The sequence below is a fragment of the Balaenoptera acutorostrata genome, chromosome 13 (genome assembly GCF_949987535.1).
Source record: "Balaenoptera acutorostrata chromosome 13, mBalAcu1.1, whole genome shotgun sequence".
In the NCBI taxonomy this organism is placed as follows: domain Eukaryota; kingdom Metazoa; phylum Chordata; class Mammalia; order Artiodactyla; family Balaenopteridae; genus Balaenoptera; species Balaenoptera acutorostrata.
Window position 1 is genome coordinate 74,764,419 of NC_080076.1, and position 22,426 is coordinate 74,786,844.

At 40.2% G+C, this 22,426-nt stretch overlaps 1 protein-coding gene across 1 annotated transcript in view; it reads left to right on the plus strand.

The window, feature by feature from the left end:
- Positions 1-9,930: 9,930 nt before the first annotated feature.
- The window catches only part of MYO1H (myosin IH), a 48,041-nt gene continuing 35,545 nt past the window's right edge, over positions 9,931-22,426 (plus strand). The window contains exons 1-6 of the mRNA XM_057526302.1: positions 9,931-10,086; positions 12,800-12,915; positions 14,254-14,452; positions 15,414-15,494; positions 17,831-18,010; positions 21,538-21,636. Coding sequence (XP_057382285.1) covers positions 9,961-10,086; positions 12,800-12,915; positions 14,254-14,452; positions 15,414-15,494; positions 17,831-18,010; positions 21,538-21,636 — 801 coding nt within the window. The 5' untranslated portion in view covers positions 9,931-9,960. The remainder of the gene's footprint in view (positions 10,087-12,799; positions 12,916-14,253; positions 14,453-15,413; positions 15,495-17,830; positions 18,011-21,537; positions 21,637-22,426) is intronic.

The following is a 22,426-nucleotide window of genomic DNA, read 5'->3' on the forward strand; positions in this document are numbered from 1 at the left end:
GTTGAATTAAACCTCTTTGTTGAATCTCCTTATCCAGGATCTGGCATGTATTTCCATTTCTTGAAGTCTTGTTTTGTGTGCTTCTGGAGTGTGTTAAAAAGAGCATGGACTCTGGAATCAGACTCTTGAGGTTTGAATCTCTGTCAACTATACTATCTGTGTGGCAAGTTATTTAACCTCTCTGAGCCTCAGTTTTCACACCTGAAAAATGGGAGCAAAGTACCTGTTACCTCATAGGGTTGTTGAAAGGTTTCAAAGGTTTCAAATGAATTCATATATGAAAAGTACTTGAGGTAGTGCATGGTGCTCTGTATAACTGTTTGGTATGACTATAGCATTTTGTGATAGTGATAGCCATGTATTTTATTATTGTTAGAACTTGAGGTTGTTCCCTGTTTTAGCTTGTTACAAATAATAATGCTGCTGAGTGCTTCTTGTGTTTGTGCCTCACTGCACATAAACAAGAGGAATGAAGTTGCTTGGTCATAGGGTGTGTGTCCTCAACTTTTACTAGGCTATGCTAAATTGTTTTCCAAATTAGTTGTACCAATTTACACTCCTATCCACAGAGTTTGAGAATTTCTGTTGCTGGACATTTTTGCTATCCTGTCCTATCAGGTTTTTAAATTTTTACCAATTTGTTAAGTATGCAGTTGTATTCCACTGGGGTAAAAATTTGCCTATTTTGTATTTTTATTGGCCATTTTATTTTTCAAAAAAATGCTTGTTTGTCATTGAGCTGGTTGTTTTTTCTTATTTATCCCTAAATTCTCTTTATGTGTTAGAAATAGTTTTTCTTTCACCCTGTACCTTTTCTTTTCACTTTTTAACTATCTTTTGATAAACAAAAGCTCTTGATTTTCATACTGTCAAGATTGCATGTCATTCCCTTTATGGTTGATATATTTTTGTATGAATTATGAAGAAATCCTACCCCATGGTCATGAAGATAACTTTTACATTCTCTTCTAAAGATTTATAGTTTTGCCTTTCACATTTAGATCTTGATTTTTGTTAGATCTTTGAGATATAATTCACATACCATTCAGGCAACTCACCCTCTAAAATATACAACTCAAGTTTGTTATTATCAGTATATTCAGTTGTACAACCATCACCAAAATCAATTTTAGAACATTTTCACCACCTTAAAAAGAAAACTTTTATACTATAGCAGTCACTTCTCATTTCCTCCCAAACCCACTAACACTTGGCAACCACTAATTAACTTTCCATCTCTATATATTTGCCTGTTCTGGACATTTCATATAAATGGAATCATGTGACCTCTTGTGACTAGATTCTTTCACTTAGCATAGTGTTTTCAAAGTTTATCCATGTTATGTATCAGTACTTCATTCCTTTTTATTGCCAACTAACATTCCATTGTATGGATACACTATATTTTGTTTTTGCATTCATCAGTTGATGGACATTTGGGTTGTTCCCACTTTGGAGCCATTATGAATAATGCTGCTGTGAGCATGTCTATATGAGTTTTTGTGTGGACACATGTTTCCATTTCTCTTGGGTATATACCTGAGAGGAGAACTGCTGGGTCATATGGGAAGTCTATATTTAACATTTTGAGGAACTGCTAGGCTGTTTTCCAAAGTGGCTGCACCATTTTATATTCCATCAACAGTGTGTGAGGGTTCCAATTTTTCCACTTCCTTGCCAATACTTGCTGTTGTCTGACATTTTGACTGTAGCCATACTAGTGGGTATGAAGTAAGTGATGGCTTATTGTGATTTTGATTTGCATTTTCCTATTTCAACTCTTTTAATATACAGACTATCTTCCAGTGTTCTTCCACAAATGATGAAGAAACTTAGATAGTTTGTTCCATAGAGTTTCCCAGTCTGGATTTAGGTGATTGTGGTGGAAGCGTTTTTTTTAAAGTGTTTCTCATTCTTTGTTTTCCTTTGAATTGGAAATTAGATTCCAGACCTGTGCAGCCTAAACACTAGTCACTAGCCACCTTTGGCTACTTAAATCTAAATTAATTAAAATTAAATTTACATTTCAGTTCCTCGGTCTCATCATATTTCAAATGCTCAGAGGCCACGTATGGCTCGTGGCGGCTGCATTGGACAGTGAAGCTGCAGAATATTTTCGTCATCTCAGAAAGTTCTATTCTTTTGAAGTGTTGGCCTGATCAGGTTCAGTGAGGCTTAATCAAGATTAAGCTGTGCATGATTTGAATCCATTGAAGTCTGAGATTTGCTTTATGACCCAGGTGGTGGTCAATTTTTGTCAGTGCTCTATGTGCTAAATGTATACTGTGCGATTGTTGGGTGTAGTGTTATACTTGTGTTAGCTAATTGTGCTGTTTAGATTTTCTCTGTCCTACCGATTTTTTGGCCATTGTTTTCTGTCAGTTGCTAACAGAGGTTAGTTAAGGTCTTCCACTATTAGACTGTCTGAATAAACTATAGTGCAGTTGACCCCTGAACAACATGGGGGTTAGGGGCGCCGACCCTCTGTGTAGTCGAAAATCCACTTATAACTTATAGTTGATCCTCCGCAGATTCAACCAACCACAGGTCCTGTAGTACTGCTGAAAAGCAGTTTACTCTTGAAAAAAATCTGCATTTAAGTGGACCCACAAAATTCAAACCCGTATTTGTTCAAGGGTCAACTGTATAGTATGAACATACAGTGGAGTACTTTGCATCTAAAAAGGAATGAGGAATGTCATTATAAACAACTCTGAAGGGATCTCCGGGATAGATTTCCCAATGAAAAGACAGGTGGAAACATAGCATGTAGAGTTTCCAAGCATATACCTAAGAAAGGGGGGAAACAGATCTACGTGTGTATTTGCTTCCATTTAAGAAAAGAAACAATTTTAGCATTTTAAAGCTTTTGAAATGGTTATTTACTGTGGGAAGAAGGGAATAGGGTGGAAGGGACAGGCGTGGGAGCTAGCTCTTTGAATATGCCTTATTTTGTTTTTGGCACCATTAAATATATTTTACATAATGATAAAACAAAATTTTAAAATTAGTCTCCCCAAATAAGCAATAAAACAACAGGAATGAACCTAAATATGTATCTGGTTGCTGGTATAGATGGCCACATGGAAATCAACTATTTCAAGGGAGCTTAAAAACACAGTAATGTGCCTATACAAACCCAGTGAAGTACATTCTGAAGACGAATAATTTTAAAAATTTCGAACTCTCTTCAGTAATCATGTTGATGATGGTGTTCGTATTGCTATTTTGAGACTGTTGTGTGTATTGTGGAATAAAGCCAATGAGTAATTGACTGTGTCACTGAACTGGAATTTTAGATAGGAGAAAGAGGAAGAGATATAAGCAAACTAAGGTTAAGCACAAGCCCCTTAGTTGTGTATATGAATTGGTAGAATCAGAATAAACTCATGATGTATTTTATTTTAAGAATACTTCCTTGCTCTCTAGTGAAAAGCTTTAGAAAATGATCAACCCAGTGGCAATGAGCACCCCTAGTGTCTGATTATGGTATCTACCACCTCCCCACTGAAAGAAACCAGAGCTCCTTGGGTAGATTCAAGATCTGGGTTGAAAATATATAAAATAAACCTAAAAACAGCTTGGCATTTTGATAGGCATGGGAAGCTATCAAAGACTATTAAGGCCATGTCAAAAGGACTCAAGAGCCAACTTAAAAGGTTCCCACTGGCCAAAAATCGGATAATTTTAGCATCAGTAAGGAAAAATAATTGCCACGGAATGAAATATATCAAATACATTTAAAGCTACTAGCTCATAATATTAAAAACTCACTGTCCTCTTTGAAGGATGCTACAGAACCAACTAATTATTCTGAAAATGGGAAATCAAGCATTTATCCTGCCTTTTTTTTTTTTTTTTTCAAACTGTACCTCAGGGTAACCAAGTAATTGATAAGGTTTCTCTTTATAGAAAGATCCCAGCTAATAAATGAAGAAGTGGTAGAACTGGAACATTACCATTTTTTTTGCAGTCTTCTAAGAAAATGTGGATTTAGGCAATGTGTATAAGAGCACTGACATCTCAAATGACAGTGAGACCTTATGTGCCTTCCGCCGGAAGTACACTTCACTGCCTATAAAGTCTTTTTGCCAGAATAACTCAAGCCTGTATTTGATAAGTCCTCTAGGTCAAACTACCAGTTTTTAGGAAATGCAGGGCAAAGAAAAACATGTTAAATGACCCCATAAGTATGCAATCAACAAAAATCCAGAAGGTGGGAAATTCTACAGGACAAATTGTCCTATTTCTTCAACAAATACACTGCAAGAAAAAAGGAGAGGGAACCCACAGAACAAGAGAGACTTGAAAGACCCATTGACTAAATTCAATGTGTAGACCTTGTTCGGATCCTAATTTGAGCAATCCAACTATACCAAAATCATATAAGATAGAGAAATTTGAACACTGATTGTGTATGATAATTAACATTAAGGAATTATTGTGAAGGTCTTTATATATGATAATGGTGTTGTGTACATATAATTTAAGAGCTTTTTACCTTTTAGAGATACCTACTGAAATATTTATAGATAGTGACATGGTATCTGTGACTTACCTTGAACGAATCCCTCCAGTGTCGGGAGGAGTGGCGAGGCACAGCTGAAGTAAGAGGGGCCGTCAGTTGGTATTTGTTGAGGCTGAGTAATGGGTACATTGGGTTTGGGATGCGTTTGATACTTTTGTGTGAACATTTTTTCATAATAAAACTTTAACTGTATATATTTACAGGAAAAAACACTTTAAGGAAACATTTGAGGTAAAAAATAGTACTGGTGGTATACTAATATGACTATAAATGTAAAGGAAGTCATCAAATAATGAAGCTTGGGGAACATGATACAGGGGACATGCAGGGGTTTGCAAACTCTCCTTTGCCCTCAGGGTTCCTCAGACTCTCTCCCAAGGAGATTTTCCCTTCCACCTTAATCAGAAAGGCTCCGCTTTTTAATTTTTGTATATTGAGGTTTCTTATGACTTACCTTGAACAAAGTGTTCTGAAGTATAAAATAAAATTCAAAAGCTACAACTCTAGGGCTTATTTTCTCCCTTAAAAAAATGCCTCCTTCTCATTTTCCAAGCTTAAGGATAGTAGCCAAACCTGTTGGCTGAGTTTAACATGCAAGAGCTGTGGTTCACATTCAGACTGCTATTCTACCAATGGAGAAGCCTTTTGGCATCTGTATTAGTCAGGTTAAGCAGCCTTAGGCTACAGTAACAAACAGGCCCCCAACTCTCAGAAGTTTACCATAACAGAAGTTTATTTCTTGTGTTCACAAAGTCTACTAGGGTCTGGATGATTCTTTAGAACTTCTCCATGTGATGACTCAGGAATCTAGGCTGTTTTGGTTTTGTGGCTCATCCATTCAATGAGAGAAATTCTCAATCATTGCAGCACTGAAGGAGTCCTAATAACCCAGTAAAGGGTCTGGCACAAATGTCACTTCTATTCACAACCTGTTGTCTAGAAGTAGTTATGTGACACCACCTAACTGCAAGGGGGAAATGTGGGGCAGCCCATGGAATATCTGGCAGGCATTTCTGTCGCTGCCAAAGCATCTCACCATCTTTAGTCACATTGTGTCCACCTCCCCCACTGCCCTCCATCCCCCGGACACACTGGGTCAAGCACTAGGTGGTGTAGAAGGTGATATGATCAGATCACCATTGACAACATGATGCTTCCAAAACAATGGTCCCGTTGGGAGCATCTCATTGAATCCCTTGCCTTCAGATGAGTGAAATACCTAAACCATCCAAGACAAAGGGTGGCCTGCTTTATTTTGCAGTGTCTGCTGCAGAGCTTGCAAACTAGTGTCCCACGAGGCTAAATACATGCTATAGGACTTTACATAAAATTGTACGTTTTAAACTTTTCTTGAGGAATTGGAAGATTTGGCAACACAAGCCTTATATCCGTCAACCAGCCAAAACTGAGCAGTGGCTGCACACAGATGGCCATTCACTCCCAAGTCTGAAGTGAGTCCCGGCCACCTGCAGCTTGATTGAATCCCAGTATCTGCTCTTTAGGTAGCAGAGTTTGTGATCCCTGCTGTGTGTGTTTGCGTGGTGGTATCTACTACAGTTTTATCACCCCAAAGATGGAGTTCTTTCACAGGTATAGTAAAGACCTCTCACTCTTTAATTTCCCTCTTATCTGGTCATTTATGGTGTTAATGTTCTCTTTCTTGATAAAGTCTCTTAATCGTCTTCATTTTGGTCAAAGCTGAAACCCTTCAATTTCTTTATTACTGTTCCCTCTTCTGCTCCAATATTCATCCCTCTGACCGTTCTTGTCAATATCATTAGGATCCTCTAGCTAGTTCACACCCTTCTAAAGGTATTTTGAAACGAACTAGATAAAAGAAATCCAGATATTAGAATTGAAATACTGAAACAAACAAAACTCCAGGCTGACATGGGTAGACTGTGCTTTGGCCCTTGCAAGTTAAAATTATTGTCACATTCCTTAATCTAAGAGGTTTTGTCAAATCTCTTTGGGCTGCAAGTCGCATAAGGCGCTGGGGCTGACTGCAGGACTCACTCCTGTAAGCATGCTGCAGCTCCCATCTCTAGGACTGGAATAAGAAAGAAGCTTTGTTACAATCTCTGCACCCTCCACCCGCAGAGATCCAACTGCAGTAATATTTGTGGGTACAGCTCCAGAGATTACTTCAGACTCCAGCCCACTCCTAATTTAATATGGGGCTTGTTGACTACTTACCAGCGGATTTCTTTTTTGCTTTATTATGGTCTTGTTTCTAATAATCTAATTATTAGTATTAATGAGGACAGAAGCCAGTACTCACAGAGCTGATATTGTATCTGGCACTGTTCCAAGGCTTTCCATGGTTCTGTTCAAACCAATAACCCTATGAAGTAGGTATAATTATATTCCATTTTACAGACATGAAACAGACTGGGGCTTGGAGAGATTAAGAGACTTTCCCAAGGATTTGAAACTGGACAGACTCATGTTCCAAAGTCCTTGTGCTTCATCACTATACTATACTGCCTCCCTTATAAAAAATATTTAAAACGGGAATATTTGTAATCACTAATATAGTTTGATCTAAATGCATCGTTTTCATTCTTAGAGAGCAGGTGATTGCGCCTTCTAGCTCCATTTAGCTAGTGAAGGGAGACACCTGGTGGTGATCTTGTTTTTTAAAACTTTTCATTATGGAAAATTTCAAGCAATACAAAGTAAACAGAAGAGTATAATCCCTCCTGTACCCATCACCTGGCTTCGACAATTATGAACATTCTGCCACCCTGTTATCATTTTTACCTCCACCTACTCTCCATCCTCTCCCCACTTGATTATTTTTTATGGTTCTTTTTAAAACAAAATTTACATGTATCATAATGTACAACATTGTAACCATTTATCTTGACAAATAGATACACCCATGTAACTCAGAGTCCTCTCAAGTTAGAGTATATTTCCATCACTCCAAAAATGTCCTTGGCCAGGCAGTCCCCCTATAACCAGGCAACAATTGTTGTGATTTTCACTGTCGATTAGTTTTGCTTGTCCTAGAATGTCGTATAAATGGAATCATACAGCATGCAGTCTTTTGTGTCTGAGTTCTTTCACTCAGCATAATGTCTGTGTCATTGTGCATACCTGTCATTTCTCTTTTATTGCTGTACCCATTCTATTGTATAGATGTTCCACAACCATTCTCCAGTTGATAGGAATTTGGATTGTTTCCAGTTTGGGGCCATCATGAATAAACTTAATGTAAACCTTCATGTTCCAGTCTTTTTGTGGACATATGTCTACATTGCTCTTGTGTAAATACTTAGGAATGGAATTGCTGGATGAAAGGGTAGAGGTTTGGTTAACTTCATTAGAAACTGCCAGACTTTTCCCCAGTGATTCCGTCACGTTACCTTCCTGCCAGCAATGTATGAGAGTTCTGTCTGCTCCACATCCTCGCGAATGTTCGATGTCGTCGGTCTTTTTCATTTGAACTCTTCTGGTGGCATCTCATTGCGGTTCTGATGTGCATTTCTCTGATTACTAATGATGTTGAGCACTTTTCTATGTGCTTATTGACCATCTGTCTATCTTCCTTTGTGAAGCATCCATTCAAGTCTTTTGCCCAATTTCTTTGTTTTTTTTTTAACTGAGCTGTTGGAGTCTTTTATTCTAGATACAAATTCTTTGCAGGTATATGGTTCATGAACATTTTTTGGCCAGTCTATGGCTTGCTGATTCATTTCTTAACAGTATCTTCTGATGAGAAGGTTTATATTTGATGAAGTTCTAATTTCTTTTTTTTGTCTCTTACAGTTATTTGTGTCCTAAGAAAATTTTGCCTTTCTCTGGATGCAAAGATATTCCCCTCTATTTTCTCCTAGTAGCTTTACGGATCTTGCATTTATATCTAGATCTAAAATCCATCTCAAATTAATATATATTAACTCTATATACTTATATATACATATATAAATGTATATAATATATTGTACAATATATTTTATTGTATAATATACATATGTATGTAGTCTGATGTAGGGGTTGAAATGCAATCTTTCCTTATAGATATCCGGTTGTTTGTACACCATTGGTTGAAAAGATGTTCCTTTTCTGCACCAAGTTGTTTTGGTACCTTTGACAAAAATCAGTTGACACACAGTCTTGATTATTTAAAGTAATGTGAGTCCTCTAGCTTTGTTTTTCTTTTTCAAGATGGTTGCAGCTATTCTAGGACCTTTGCACAGCCATATGTGCCAGGTGTCCATTTATTGTCTCTCAGATCCAAATTCACCCTTCCGTACCTGCTCTGGGATAATGAAGTGGACTCCTTAAGCATTTCTCCTTGAAGAGGGCATAATGTCAATCTTTGTCACTAGAAGGTGCTGGGAGGACATTGCAATAGCAGAAGGGTTCTCCTCACGGCTCCTTTTGCGACGTTTTGCTTTTCCTTGCCTTTCAGCTGCTGTCAGCTGCACAGTGGGATGTGGCGGGGCGGACATACACGGACTGTGTACCCAGAGCACGGCGTCCCTTGTGACTTTGCAGCCCTGGCCTGGTGACCACCTTGCCACAGTCCTCCCAGTACAGACATCACACACTTCCAGCCCTCCTACCCACAGCAGCTCCCCACTCCCTCTGCACACCCCCCGCCTCAGCTTACCTGAGCCCTGGAGAGCTGTTTCCCGCGGCCCTCCCAACCCAAACAGGGCAGCACCAGGTCTCCCGCCCAGCGGTGATCTGGCTCCCTTTGCTCGTCTGTTCCTGGGAGGGTTGTTCTGCTGCCTGGTCTGGCCTTAGTAACCTAGCAAGATTCTCCACCATCCAGTGGGCTGCCACCAACCTTCTCCGGGGAGGTCTGAAGCCCAGCCTTTGGGAGGAGACCCTCCAAGTTTGTCCTTTGTTGATGTTGAAATACTCCTCTGCAACAAGATAGTCTCCTTCTGACCAACGTTCTCATCACTCATCTGGGAATTACATAGCAAGTTTAGGCAACTAACATTCAGTGAGTACATCATGGTCAGGGAAGCAGGCTATAGGGCCAGGCTATCTAGGTGCATATCCTGGCTCTGCCTTTTGGCAGGTCTTGGACATGTTTTATAACCTCTCTGTCCTCAGTTTTCTCGCCTGTAGAATGGGCATGATAAGAGCATAGGGTCAGAATGAGGATCAATAGAGATAATGCTTGTCAAGCATTTAGTGTAGTGACTAACATAGTAAATGCTCAGTTCCTGGCAGCAGCTGCTGTTACTACAGTTATTGCTTTTACTATCATTACTTGTATCCCTAACTGGATCATAAATGCTTAATGAAGAGAGCATGATTTAATCTCTGCTCTCAACTATCCCCAGGGTTTGGGATCTTGCTATTTCCATTTTAGACGTGCAATAAAAATGACAGAATAAGTGAGTTGCTGAGGAATGTTCTGTTTCCTGTAGAAAGAAGAAGTGGGGCGGAAGCACATTCGTCTGCACATGGAAGGCGCGCTGACTGCCCGGGACAAGGTCGGGGTGCAGGATTTTGTGTTGTTGGATGCCTACACCAGTGAATCTGCTTTTCTGGACAATCTTCGCAAGCGTTTCAGCGAGAACCTCATCTATGTAATGTAACCCATTTCTCAGCTGTTTTTCCTAGAGTGGTGGCTCCCTTCTGGTCTTGTCTCGATGGTCGTGAACAGTATCACTCTAATTAGGTTAGCCGTTAAAGGGAGGTGTCGAGGGACCACTGTCAGGTGCACTTTGATTCTTTGAATTAAGACTTTTATGTCTGCTGGTGGCAGAGACCCAACTTAAATCGGCCTAAGCTGCAAGAGGGAATCTATCAACCTATGTAACTTCAGGCTCCAGAAATAGATCTAGGGTCTAGGGTGATGTCTTGAGGACTCTTTTCCATCCCTCTGCTTTCTTTTGCGTCAGTTTCCTTCTGGAGCAGCCTCTCTGCATGGTGGCGAGGTGGCTGCCGGCAGAACCAGGCTGATATGTTATCTTCTTAAAGCTGCTACTGAGCAGGGAGCAAGTCTTCTGGGAGACGGACAATGGTTGGCTCTGATTGGCCCATGTTGGGTCATGTGTCTATCTCTGAACCAATCCCCATAGGTAGAAATGAGGAATTTTCTGACTGGCCAGGCTATTCCCAGACCCACTTCTAGAGAGGTGAGGGATGAGGCCAGTGGCCCCCTGACCTCATGATATGGCCTGAGAGCTGGAGATGTTCTCTCAGAGGAATCTGTTGGAAGAAGGGGGACTTGATGCCAGGCAGGCAAAAGTAAGAGATGTCCACCATATCCCAGGAATCTTCAAGGGTCAAGACTGCAGTACTTTACCAGAACTCTGTTCAAGTTGGTCTCCTTGCTTCTAGTGGTCAATTTTTATTAAGATCTCCATTTATCACTCCACCTTGGTTTGATTGGTCGATTTTCAGGTAAATTCCTTTAAGGGTGCACTCAACAGTGTTTCTGTGTGTGTGTGTCTGTGTAGGTGGGTGTGTCATTGTTTACTTTTATTAGTTTTTGCTAAGAGTAAATGAGATGATCAGAAGCAGTTTAAAAATATTAAAAAATAAAAAAAAATTTTTTTCTTATAGTTATTTTGTTTGTAATAGTGCCCGTGGCTTAGTCTACATGTGGAAACCAAGGTTACCAAAAGAAACAAGCAAAGTGTTTCTCAGAGTATACATTTTTAATCGTGGAAATAGATTTCATCTATAAGTTTATGTATAAGCAGAAGAGAAATAGCATGGTTTGGGGAAGTATAAGCGGGATGATAGGATCATCATGGATAAACGAAATGTTTCCAATCTGAACAGGTAAATTTCAGAAACTGTGTTCTATCCTGGAAGATTTCTACTGATGGAAGCGGTGCAGAGTTTTAGTCAAAATACTCATCTGTGATCCGGTTCTCTGTTTGGCTTTGTCCTAGAGATTGGAAACAATTGTTGGAATGATTTTAGCATAATTGAATGTAGGCTTGAGTACCTCCAGTCTTTGAGACTCTGAAATGAAAAGCAACAACAAACTCAGAATCTGAAAACACCAGATATATTTTTTATACCATTTTTAAAGGTTACTTTCCATTTACAGTTCTTACAAAATATTGGCTCTATTCCCCGTGTTGCACAATACATCCTTGAACCTATCTTACACCCAGTAGTTTGTACCTCCCACCCCCAAACCTATATCTTGCTCCCCCCACCACCTCTCCCCACTGGTAACCACTAGTTTGTTCTCTATAGCTGAGTACCAGATGTATTTGTTTTAAATACTGGGATTTTAAAAAATAAATTTATTTATTTTACTTATTTATTTTTGGCTGCATTGGGTCTTCATTGCTGCGCGCAGGCTTTCTCTAGTTGCAGCGAGCGGGGGCTACTCTACATTGCGGTGCGGGGCTTCACCGCAACTACTGAAGCCCACGCACCTAGAGCCCGTGCTCCAGATGTATTTTTAAAGGAGCCTAAATATTTATTTTTATATATAAGAGCTTAGAACTTTTATTCATAATCATATTCCAAGAAGCTTTCTTTAGTGGCTATATTACAAATATAAGTACTTCAAACACTTGAATATTAGTTGAATCCAACAGTGAGATCTAGAGAAATAAATGCCAGTAGTGGGAGTGTTTGCCCAGTTTTAGATGGCAGGTATATATGCTTGCCCTGCTTTCACTCAATCACCAGAAAGACCTTTGTGAAACATGAATCAATCAGATCATGGTGTACACCCTCAAAGTCATCTCTTTTACATAATAGTTCAGGGCAGTGTTTCATTTCAGTAGCGGGGAGTGGGCTCTCTGACATCCATTGCATGTGGAATGAACCCCCAGTTCCTGACACCCTGTATGGTCTCAACTCACACCCTCCCCAACATCCTCTCTACCATTTTCTAGTCTCCCCTCCCTCGCTGGCCTCCAATGCAGAGCCACATGTGTCCCCTCAGCCTGAGATGCCCTTCCTGCCTACATTTTTCATGACGGGCTCATCATCCTTCAAGTCTCAGCTCAGATGTCATCCCCTTAGAGAAGGCTCCCAAAGCCCACTAGCTAAGGTGGCCTTCCTTAGTCATTCACTCACTCATTACTCTATTTATGCCTTTCTTAGCACACTAATTGAAGCAGTCTTTGTCCCTTGGCTGTTTGTCTGCCCGCCTATGCCATGTAGGTTCCATGACAGCAGAGACCCCCCTCCCCACCTGTCTTATTTATCGTGTTATAGTCCCAGCACTGGAGGAACACAAGGGGATTATAGCACGTGATGGTCTTTTGCTGTAGCCATTTGCACCCCGAAATTCCTCACTAGTGCTTTGGTCTATTCCTCTAGACATATATTGGGACCCTCCTTGTGTCTGTGAACCCATACCAGGAGCTTGGAATCTACACTGTGAGCCAGATGGAACTTTATCAAGGGGTCAATTTCTTTGAACTGCCACCGCATGTGTAAGTAGCACCCATGAGGTCAGCAATAGGAGTATTTTTTTCTCTTTCTACCTCTCTTTTTTTTTCTCCCCTCTCTCCCTTCACCCCACCCATACACCTACCACCCACCCACCCACCCACCCATCCATTCACCTACCCACCCACATACCCACCCATCCACCTATTCACCCACCCACCCATCCATTCATCTACCCACCCATCCATCTACCCATCCATCCACCTACCCATCCATTATCCATCCACCCAACCATCTACATCCTTGATGCATGCTCATTAGGCTGTGTATCTCACTTAAACTGCTGCCTTCTTCTGAAACAAGTCTTTCAACAGAGTGGAAAACATCAGCAGATCATTATCAAATCTAAGCTTAAATATGATGAGAAATAGAATCTTTGTATGACTCCTGAGAAATCTAAATGTGGCTAGAGAGGTGTCTTCTCTTGGAAATGGATTGCTATAGTGCCTTCTATTGGTACCTGAATGTCCTGGCAGCTGAGAAGAATGCCCATTGGTAGGAACTTACCAGGGCTGCAGATCCATAAGAAAGGCAATTTCCTGCCTGGTCTATATGTGACTTGGGCTTTGCTGAATTTCCCAGTTCTCCTCCTTGGTCGACTTCTGGGCTAATATTTAGGTTCTCCCTTCATTTTTCTTGGTGATTCACCTATTCTACTCCCAAGGCATTTATGAACCTTTCTGCCTCACCACCACCAGTGATTTCTGAAATACCCAGCTTTCAAACTCGGCCACATACTAAGATTATACCCTTGAGAGACCTTCATGCTTTGGTTTCTGATCTTGTAGATAAAACCCTTATACTAGTTTTACCTCTTGTCCTAAAGCTATCACAGAACTTTTCAAATCTTTTTGGTTTCCTGCCTCTATACTCTTAGTACTTTAGGTTTTGAAGGGAAGAAAACATGAGATCTTATATCTACTGAGTTACTCAATATTTAGACAAGATGTTATTTCCACCTACAGTTAATAGAGCATCTCTTGGGGATGTAACTTAGTATGTAACTTATTCTTATAAGAAATGTTGATAGATTTTTTTTAAATTGGTAAATTTTGAAAAATCTTTTTATTCCTGCCCCAATTCTTCACTGTAACTCTTCCATTGTTAGAGTTTTGATATCTAGTACACTCTGTGAGTGATCAGTCAATGGGTCATGGTGAAGGTTTGCTATCTGTCTGAACTAAGTGCCTTGTACCACAATCTGGACGTGGCTTCTGGGAGGAAGGGTACTTTGTCCTCCTGCTCTGGTGGGCATCAGAGTCAAGGGAAGGAGGGTTATAGTCACTTCCATTCCTTGCGTTTCTGTCTCACTACTTCCCCAGCTACGCCATAGCTGACAACGCTTACCGCATGATGTGCTCTGAGCTAAGTAACCACTTCATCCTCATTTCTGGAGAGAGCGGGGCAGGGAAAACAGAGGCCTCCAAGAAGATTCTCCAGTATTTTGCAGTGACCTGCCCAATGACTGAGTCACTACAAATAGCCCGTGACAGACTGCTACTCTCCAATCCAGTGCTGGAGGTGAGCGATCTTTGAGGACCTAGAGAGGGCAGTTCCAGGGAGGTCACTAAGTAAGAAGAATCTTCTGTTCGGGTAGGTCGGTCAAAATGGGCAGGTCTGGAAGTTAAGAAGAGGGCAGTGGATCACATGGGTAATATTGTGGTTGAAGGGCATGACCTTGAAGTCTAGCAGGCATGGAGACTAACCCTGGGGCAGTCATGCACCAGCAAGCTTCTGCAATCACTCCCATCTGGAGAATGGGTCTACTCATAGTACCTACCTCTTAAGAGGTTTTGAGGATTAAACAAGATGAATGCATAAAAAGCACACAGCAGAATTAGTAAGCACTAAAATAATACTCTTATTATTCATTAATATTTTTATTTAATTAAAATCATTTTGATGATTATTATGTCTACTATTGCAATTCACTGACTTGCTGGATGATTTTGAACACGTTATTTTCTCCTGTGTTTTGGTTGCTCTTTGTGTAAAAGGTGTTTATGGTTAAAGGGATTTTCCCAGTAGAACTTTGGGCTGAACAATTTACATCTTTGATATAGGAAGGTGTCTGGTGATCGGGGCCATTAACTGTGCCCGTCTAGAACAGCAAGGGCCTAGGGTCCTATCTACCTCTCCTTAGGCCATTTCTAATCTATTCCTAGATTGGATTCTAGGGAGAAGATATTTTTCCCTTCTTTTCTCTGGGTCCAACCCCAATATTTGGCATCAAATCCTCTGTAAATAGCGATTCCTTCTTAGAATATAAAGTATGGCTTTCATTCCTGGTTCCCCCTCCCCTCCTCCAATGAGCATGTCATTTAGGGTCAGGAATTCGATGAGCATGGCGAATGACTTAAATGACACTGAATGACACCTAATGTCATTGAGTGACACATTAAATGACACTGAATGACACTTAATGACTTAAATGGCAGTGAATGACAACTTGGTTCAGTCTCCCCTCCCTTTGTATTCCAAGGCTTTTGGAAATGCCAAAACACTCCGGAATGACAACTCCAGCAGATTTGGAAAATACATGGACATACAGTTTGACTTTAAGGTACACTGAAGTTCTTATTACTGCTTCACGGGAACCCCTTAACTTGCCAGCAATGGAAACCCATCTCAAGGCACCTTAAGGGAGGAAGGGCATTTATTGGCTCAAAAAGTTGAAAAATCCAGGATTAGTGCTAGTTCTAGGAAATGCAAATAAAGACCACGATGACATATTTTACTATGTGGGCAAAAATTAAGAAGTCTGATAATACCAGGTGTTGGTAAAGATGTGTATCATTAGGAACTCTTACACATTGCTGGCGGGAAGTACATTGGTACAGCCCATTTGGAAAACAGTGTATCATCTTGTGATGTTGAAATCACATGATCTAAGGTGGAGCCATTCTACGCCTGGAGATATTCCTACAGATATGCAAACATGCCCACAACAGCACTGCTCTCGATGGTAAAGGGACTGGAAAAGAACCAACACATCTCGAGAGAGCTGAATGCCCATCAACAGGAGAACGGCCAAATTGCGGATGATCACACAATGAGATGTTTTATGGCAGTGAGAGCATGTGAATGCCAGCTACACACAATGTAGACGGGTCATGAGAACGTACTGGGTGTCAGTGTGATGCCATTTCTTATAAAACTTGAAAACATTCCAAAGTAAACAATATATTGCTTATGTATACATAATTATATGACATGGGTTGGCAAACTTATTTAGAGAGGCCCAGATAGTAAATATTTTAGGCTTTATGGACCATATAGCCTCTGTCTCAACTACTCAACTCTGCTCTTGCAGCATGAAAGTAGCCAGAGACAACACATAATGAATGAGTGTGATTGTGTTGTACACAGAGTTTAAATGAAGCTAATGCAAGTAGGAGGGGTAGACAAAGTTCTCAAGGACATATAATTCCAAGTGACAAAGTGACACTTAGGCTAGAGAACAGTAACTGGCTGAGCGTTCAGTGTGGTGATGAGGACAGACTGACTCAGGGTTTCCCAGAGGCTGAAACATGGGTTTCTGGTGGTGTGTGCATAGACTTTGAAAAAAATTTAATAATGATATATATTTTTTCACTTTTTATTGAAATTCTACACATAGTAAAAAGGACACAAATCATGCATACAGCTTGATAAATTTTTACATATGAATCTACCTGTGTAACCACCACTCAGATCAAGATATAAAAATTTCTAGCACCTAGAAGGTTCTCCTACCTGTCTCTAACAATACCCCCCCTTCCCAAAGGTGATTGCTGTTCTGACCTCTATAATCACAGATTCATTTTGCTGCTTCTTGAACTTCAGAAAAATGGAATTATACAATTGTTCTATTTTGTGTTTGGCCTCTTTCAGTCAACATGTCTGTGAGATTCAATCATGTTGCTGCATGGAATTGTTCATTTTTTGATTGCTCGACTTTTATCACCATTTATCTGTTCTCCTGTGTTGGACATTTGGGTTGTATCCAATTTGGGGCTATTGCAAATAGTGCTGTGAACATTCTTGTACCTCTTTTAGTAGATATAAGCACACTCCTTTATGTTGGGTATATACCCAGAGGAGGCATTGCTGGGTTCTTACCAGCAATGTTATAATTGAGAGTTTCAGTTTTTCCACACTCTTGCCAACATTTGGTATTGTCAGTCCTTTTAGTTTTAGGCATTCTGGTAGGGTATAGTAGTTTCTCACTGTGGTTTAAATTTGTATCTCCCTGATTTTTAATGAAGTTTTGCCCGTTGGTCATTTAAAGACCCTCTTGTATGTTAAAGTCTTTTGCTCATTTTTCATTGGGCTGTCTGGGTTTTTTTCCTTATTGATTTGCAAGTGTTCTATATATGTCCTGGAACACAAACCCTTTATTGGCTATCTTATTTAAAGCAATAATTAAGACAAGTGTGATGTTGGCACAAGAATATATAAAGAGGCTGATGGACCAGAAGAGAGTAGAGAAAGACCCCTCCCCCCGCCCCGCTCATGTATATGGTCACCAAACTTATGACCAAAGCACCACTGTGATTCAGTATGCATAGAATTATCTTTCTAATAAATGGTGCTGGTCAACTGGAAATCCATATGGAGGATAAAGAGATCTTTGGCCTCAACTTCACCCCATATACAAAAATTGAATAATGATGGATCATAGTCCTAAACATGGATGGTAAAACAGTTGCTTCTAGATGAAAACACAGAAAATATCTTCATGACCGTGGGCGTAGGCAAAACTCTTTTTGAAAGGGAACCCAGAAAACACTAATCCTAGAAGATCGTTAGATCAGGCTTGATTCAAATTCAGAATTTCAGTTCATCAGAAGACACCAGTAAGAGAGTGGTTTGATTATTGTTGGGTTTTTTTCCCGAATTTTTTGTTCTCTTTTGAAGGGCATTCCTGTAGGCGGGCATATCATCAGTTACTTGATAGAAAAGTCTCGAGTCGTCTATCAAAATCAGGGTGAGCGGAATTTCCACATCTTCTACCAGCTGCTAGAGGGTGGAGAAGAGGAGCTCCTTGCTTACCTGGGACTTGAGCGAGACCCCCAGCTGTATAAATACCTCTCACAGGTTGGAAAGACCTGGTTCTGGTGGTCCTTTGGAGGGGGGGATCAGGGGTGTTTGGGGGACTTCTGTGGGATGTTCAATAACTTTCTCATTACCATTGTGGAGGTATTCTACTGATTGGTTTCTTGACCCCTCCTTTTACGCCTGGCAGGTATATCATCTTGGTACAGTAACCAATATCTCGGTGAGTGGTTCTCAGCCCTGGCTGAAGTTAGAATCACCCAAGGAGCTTTTGAAACACACAAATGCCTGGGCTCTACTTTCCAGAGATTCATATTTAATTGGTCTAGAGCAAGACCTGGACATCAGGGTGGTTTTATTTTTTTTTTTCTTATAATTTTTAAAATTATAAACATTTTCAGTTTTCAGAAAAGTTGAATCAATATCATTACATGCCTCACATTAAAAAATTATTGCCACTTTGCTATATCTGCTCCATCATCTAACTTCTGCTGAACCATTTTATTTTATTTTATTATTATTTTTTTTTAATTTTTATTTATTATTTATTTATTATGTTTATTTTTGGCTGTGTTGGGTCTTCGTTTCTGTGCGAGCGCTTTTCTCCAGTTGCGGCGAGTGGGGGCCACTCTTCATCGCGGTGCGCGGGCCTCTCACTATCGCGGCCTCTCTTGTTGCGGAGCACAGGCTCCAGACGCGCAGGCTCAGTAGGTGTGGCTCACGGGCCCAGTTGCTCCGCGGCATGTGGGATCTTCCCAGACCAGGGCTCGAACCCGTGTCCCCTGCATTGGCAGGCAGACTCTCAACCACTGCGCCACCAGGGAAGCCCCAGCTGAACCATTTTAAAGCAATTTGCGATTTTATGGCACTTCCGTCACAAATAATAATTCAGCATGTAGCTTCTAAAAATAAGAGTATTTTCTTATACCGTGCTACCATATTGAACCTTAAAAATTAACAATAATTTCCTTATATCATCTACTAACTAGTCCGTAGTCAAATTTTCCATTGTCCTCAAAATACTATCTTATAGGGCTTCCCTGGTGGCGCAGTGGTTGAGAATCTGCCTGCCAATGCAGGGGACACGGGTTCGAGCCCCGGTCTGGGAGGATCCCACATGCCGCGGAGCAACTGGGCCCGTGAGCCACAGCTGCTGAGCCTGCGCATCTGGAGCCTGTGCTCCGCAACGGGAGAGGCCACGATAGTGAGAGGCCCGCGCACCGCGATGAAGAGTGGCCCCCGCTTGCCACAACTAGAGAAAGCCCTCGCACAGAAACGAAGACCCAACACAGCCAAAAATAAATAAATAAATAAAAACATCTGATTGTCTTTAAAAAAAAAAAAAATACTATCTTATAGCAGTTTCTTCCAACTAAGATAAAATCATGCATCGGTTATTATGTTTCTTTCAATCTAGACTCTTACTTCTTTTCATAAAATTAACAGTGTGAAGATGCTAGAGCAGTAGATTGAGATTAAATATTTTTGGTAAGGACACTGCATAGGTGCCCTGCGTAGACATCCTGCATCATCTCAGCAGACACATGTTGTCCATTGCTTCACTGTTAGTGATGCGAATTTGATCACTAGGTTAAGGTGGTGGCAGATCTTTCCACTGTAGAAATATTTTCCATCAAGGTTGTTTTAAACATTCCTTGGTGATTAAATGCAATTCAGTGAATCCCCTGGATATTCTAATGCACAGCTGAGGTGAGAACTTCTGGTCTAGTGTGATAGAAACACACTGTCTATCTCTGTCCACAACCTGTGGTACTTCATTCTGCTTTCAGAACTAGTTTGGAAAAGACTTTTTGCACCTTCCTGCCTTCCATCCCGAGAACTGTTTTCTGCAAAATGAATGAGCGTCCTCCCTTACAGAAATGGTTCAGGCCATTTCTATGAGCAATCCTAGGATGTAGTGTTGTACAAAGTGGCTTCCAGAATTTAACTTCCCAGCACTAATTTTTTTGCAACCAGCACTAGGGTGTGGGACGCTCAGGATGTATAACACCTCTCTGTGTTTGATGTCACCAGCACCTTTTTGCCCCAAGATTTTTGGATTTTTCTCTTCTCTCTGGGCCTGGCTTGAACAGAGGTCACTTGGCAGAGTACAAAGCAGGGACATCACTTAAGAAAGAGAGCCAGGTCTTATAAAGTGAATATTGTAAAATGAAGACCAGCGTATCATAGTAAATCATGGAGGAAAAGATGACTTGATGGAAATTTATTTTGAAAAATGCAGCTAAATCAGGAAGATAAAAGAATCTCATAATCTCATTTTATACTTAACAAACTTTGTACTAATTCTTAGAACAAAGAATAAATCAAATTTGATTTTTCTTTCTTTTTGAGGACCTCATTTTTCCAACAGAGCTGTATGGGAACATCACCTTTGGCTTTTCATAGCATGCATGATCAGAGGATCAATTTGTTACACTCTTTGAGGACTTCATCCATTAAGGATGGATTTCATCCATTTAAGAGGACTTCATTTATGTAGGGCTTCTCCTAACCATTCGATTATCAAATCACTCTCTTTGGGAATGTATCATGCCTTTATCCTTGCAGATTTTTTCTGGCCCGATTAATTTGGCCAGATCCTCATGCCACAGAGGCTTTGGAAATGGCTCAAGCAATTCACCAGTATTATTTTAATCGATTTCATATTCTCCTGTAACTTTGGCAAACTTTGTGACTGCTTTGTAGTATATTTGCACTGCTTCCAAACCTCTAGGTGTCCTCTGAGGACTGACTTAGACTTGCCCTGCCCTTGGAGAGGCAAGAGCAGATGTTGCTAGTTGTGTGGGCAGGGATATTTGGGAGGCTGCAGATTTAACACTGGCCAGTTCACTGGTGAATATTTTCATGATATGACACCTTTGTTTTCCCCATGCAACAAGGAACTCTTTTAAGATAACAAATCTTCAGATAATCAGGAAACTAAGAATACTCTGCACTACAAAAGCAAAAAAAAAAAAAAACACCTCATCTAGAAGGTTTTCTCTTTAAATTGTGATATTGGTAATCTGTTACTTGTTTAAAAGACAGCCTCTAGAGTTAATGGGAAAAGTCTTATTACACTTCCTGTAGAATCTGTGTTTCTCTAGATGCCAAACTTTTATTTCCTTAAGTGAAGGAAATCCTGCAGTGAAGTTTCTGATGTTGGTTGCTAAGTGTGTCAAGATTGTTTTCTGAATTTAAATACTGTCATTTTCCTGTATGTTTCAGCAGATATCTATTGAGACAAGTGTTTCCAACTTATTCAGCAAAAATGGCAAGAAAACCTATTTTTAAAAACGCACTAAAGATATACCACTAATATGTAACTTTGAAAGTTTTCCCAGACAGATTTTTAAACAAAATTACAAATAAATTTGAAAAAAGCTGCAGTTGGCAAATCGTCAGGTGCTAAACAGTTAGAATAGAACCCATTTTTTTCACAGCTCAGAACATTCTAGAACTAGCTTTTTCGTGCTTGTAGAGAAAATCATTTTGATTAGGAGTAGGTGTTTATAAACCTAACTGTCCTTATAAAAATGCTGTTAAGCGACCCAATTCTGTGTCAACAGGGCCACTGTGCCAAAGAGTCATCTATTAATGACAAGAACGACTGGAAAACAGTTTTCAATGCCTTTTCTGTCATCGATTTTACTGAAGATGATCTTGAGGTATGAGCCCCCCAAGGGCAGAGATGCCAGTATTCAGGTCTGGGATTGAGGAAACCATCCTGGTTTCTCGGTGATTACACGGTAGGGTTGCCAGATTCAGCAAATAAAAACATAGGACACTTAGGTACATTTGAATTTCAGATAAACACTGACTAGTTTTTTAGTAGAAGTATGTCCCAACATTGCATGGGACAAACTTCATACTAAAAATTAGTCATTGCTCATAAATACACTACCATGTGTAAAATAGATAGCTCGTGGGAACCTGCCGTATAGCACAGGGAGCTCAGCTCAGTGCTCTGTAACGACCTACATGGGTGGGATGGTGGGGGGAGGGAGGTTCAAGAGGGAGGGGATATAGGTATACATATAGCTGATTCACTTCATTGTACAGCAGAATCTAACACAACATTGTAAAGCAATTTTACTCCAAAAAAGAAAAAAAATAAATAAAAATTAGTCATTGCTTACTTGAAATTCAAATGTTAACTGGGCATTCTGCATTTTATCCAGCAGCCCTGAATCTTCCCAGTGTTGGGTGCCAGCAGGTGGTCATGTTTCCTCTTCCCCTTAAACCCAATCTCAAATATTTAATCCCCTAGAACGCTAGGAATATCATTTATTTATGCTTCTATATTGGAACAAACTGGACCAAACTGTAGGATTTATAAACAGTTTGTTTTTACATCTTTTTGTCCTTGTTTTCTGGGTGGGGGGCGGGGATTGTTAAACTATTGATCTTTCAAGGACCAGGATATAATTTTAAAAAATATATATATGTATGTATATA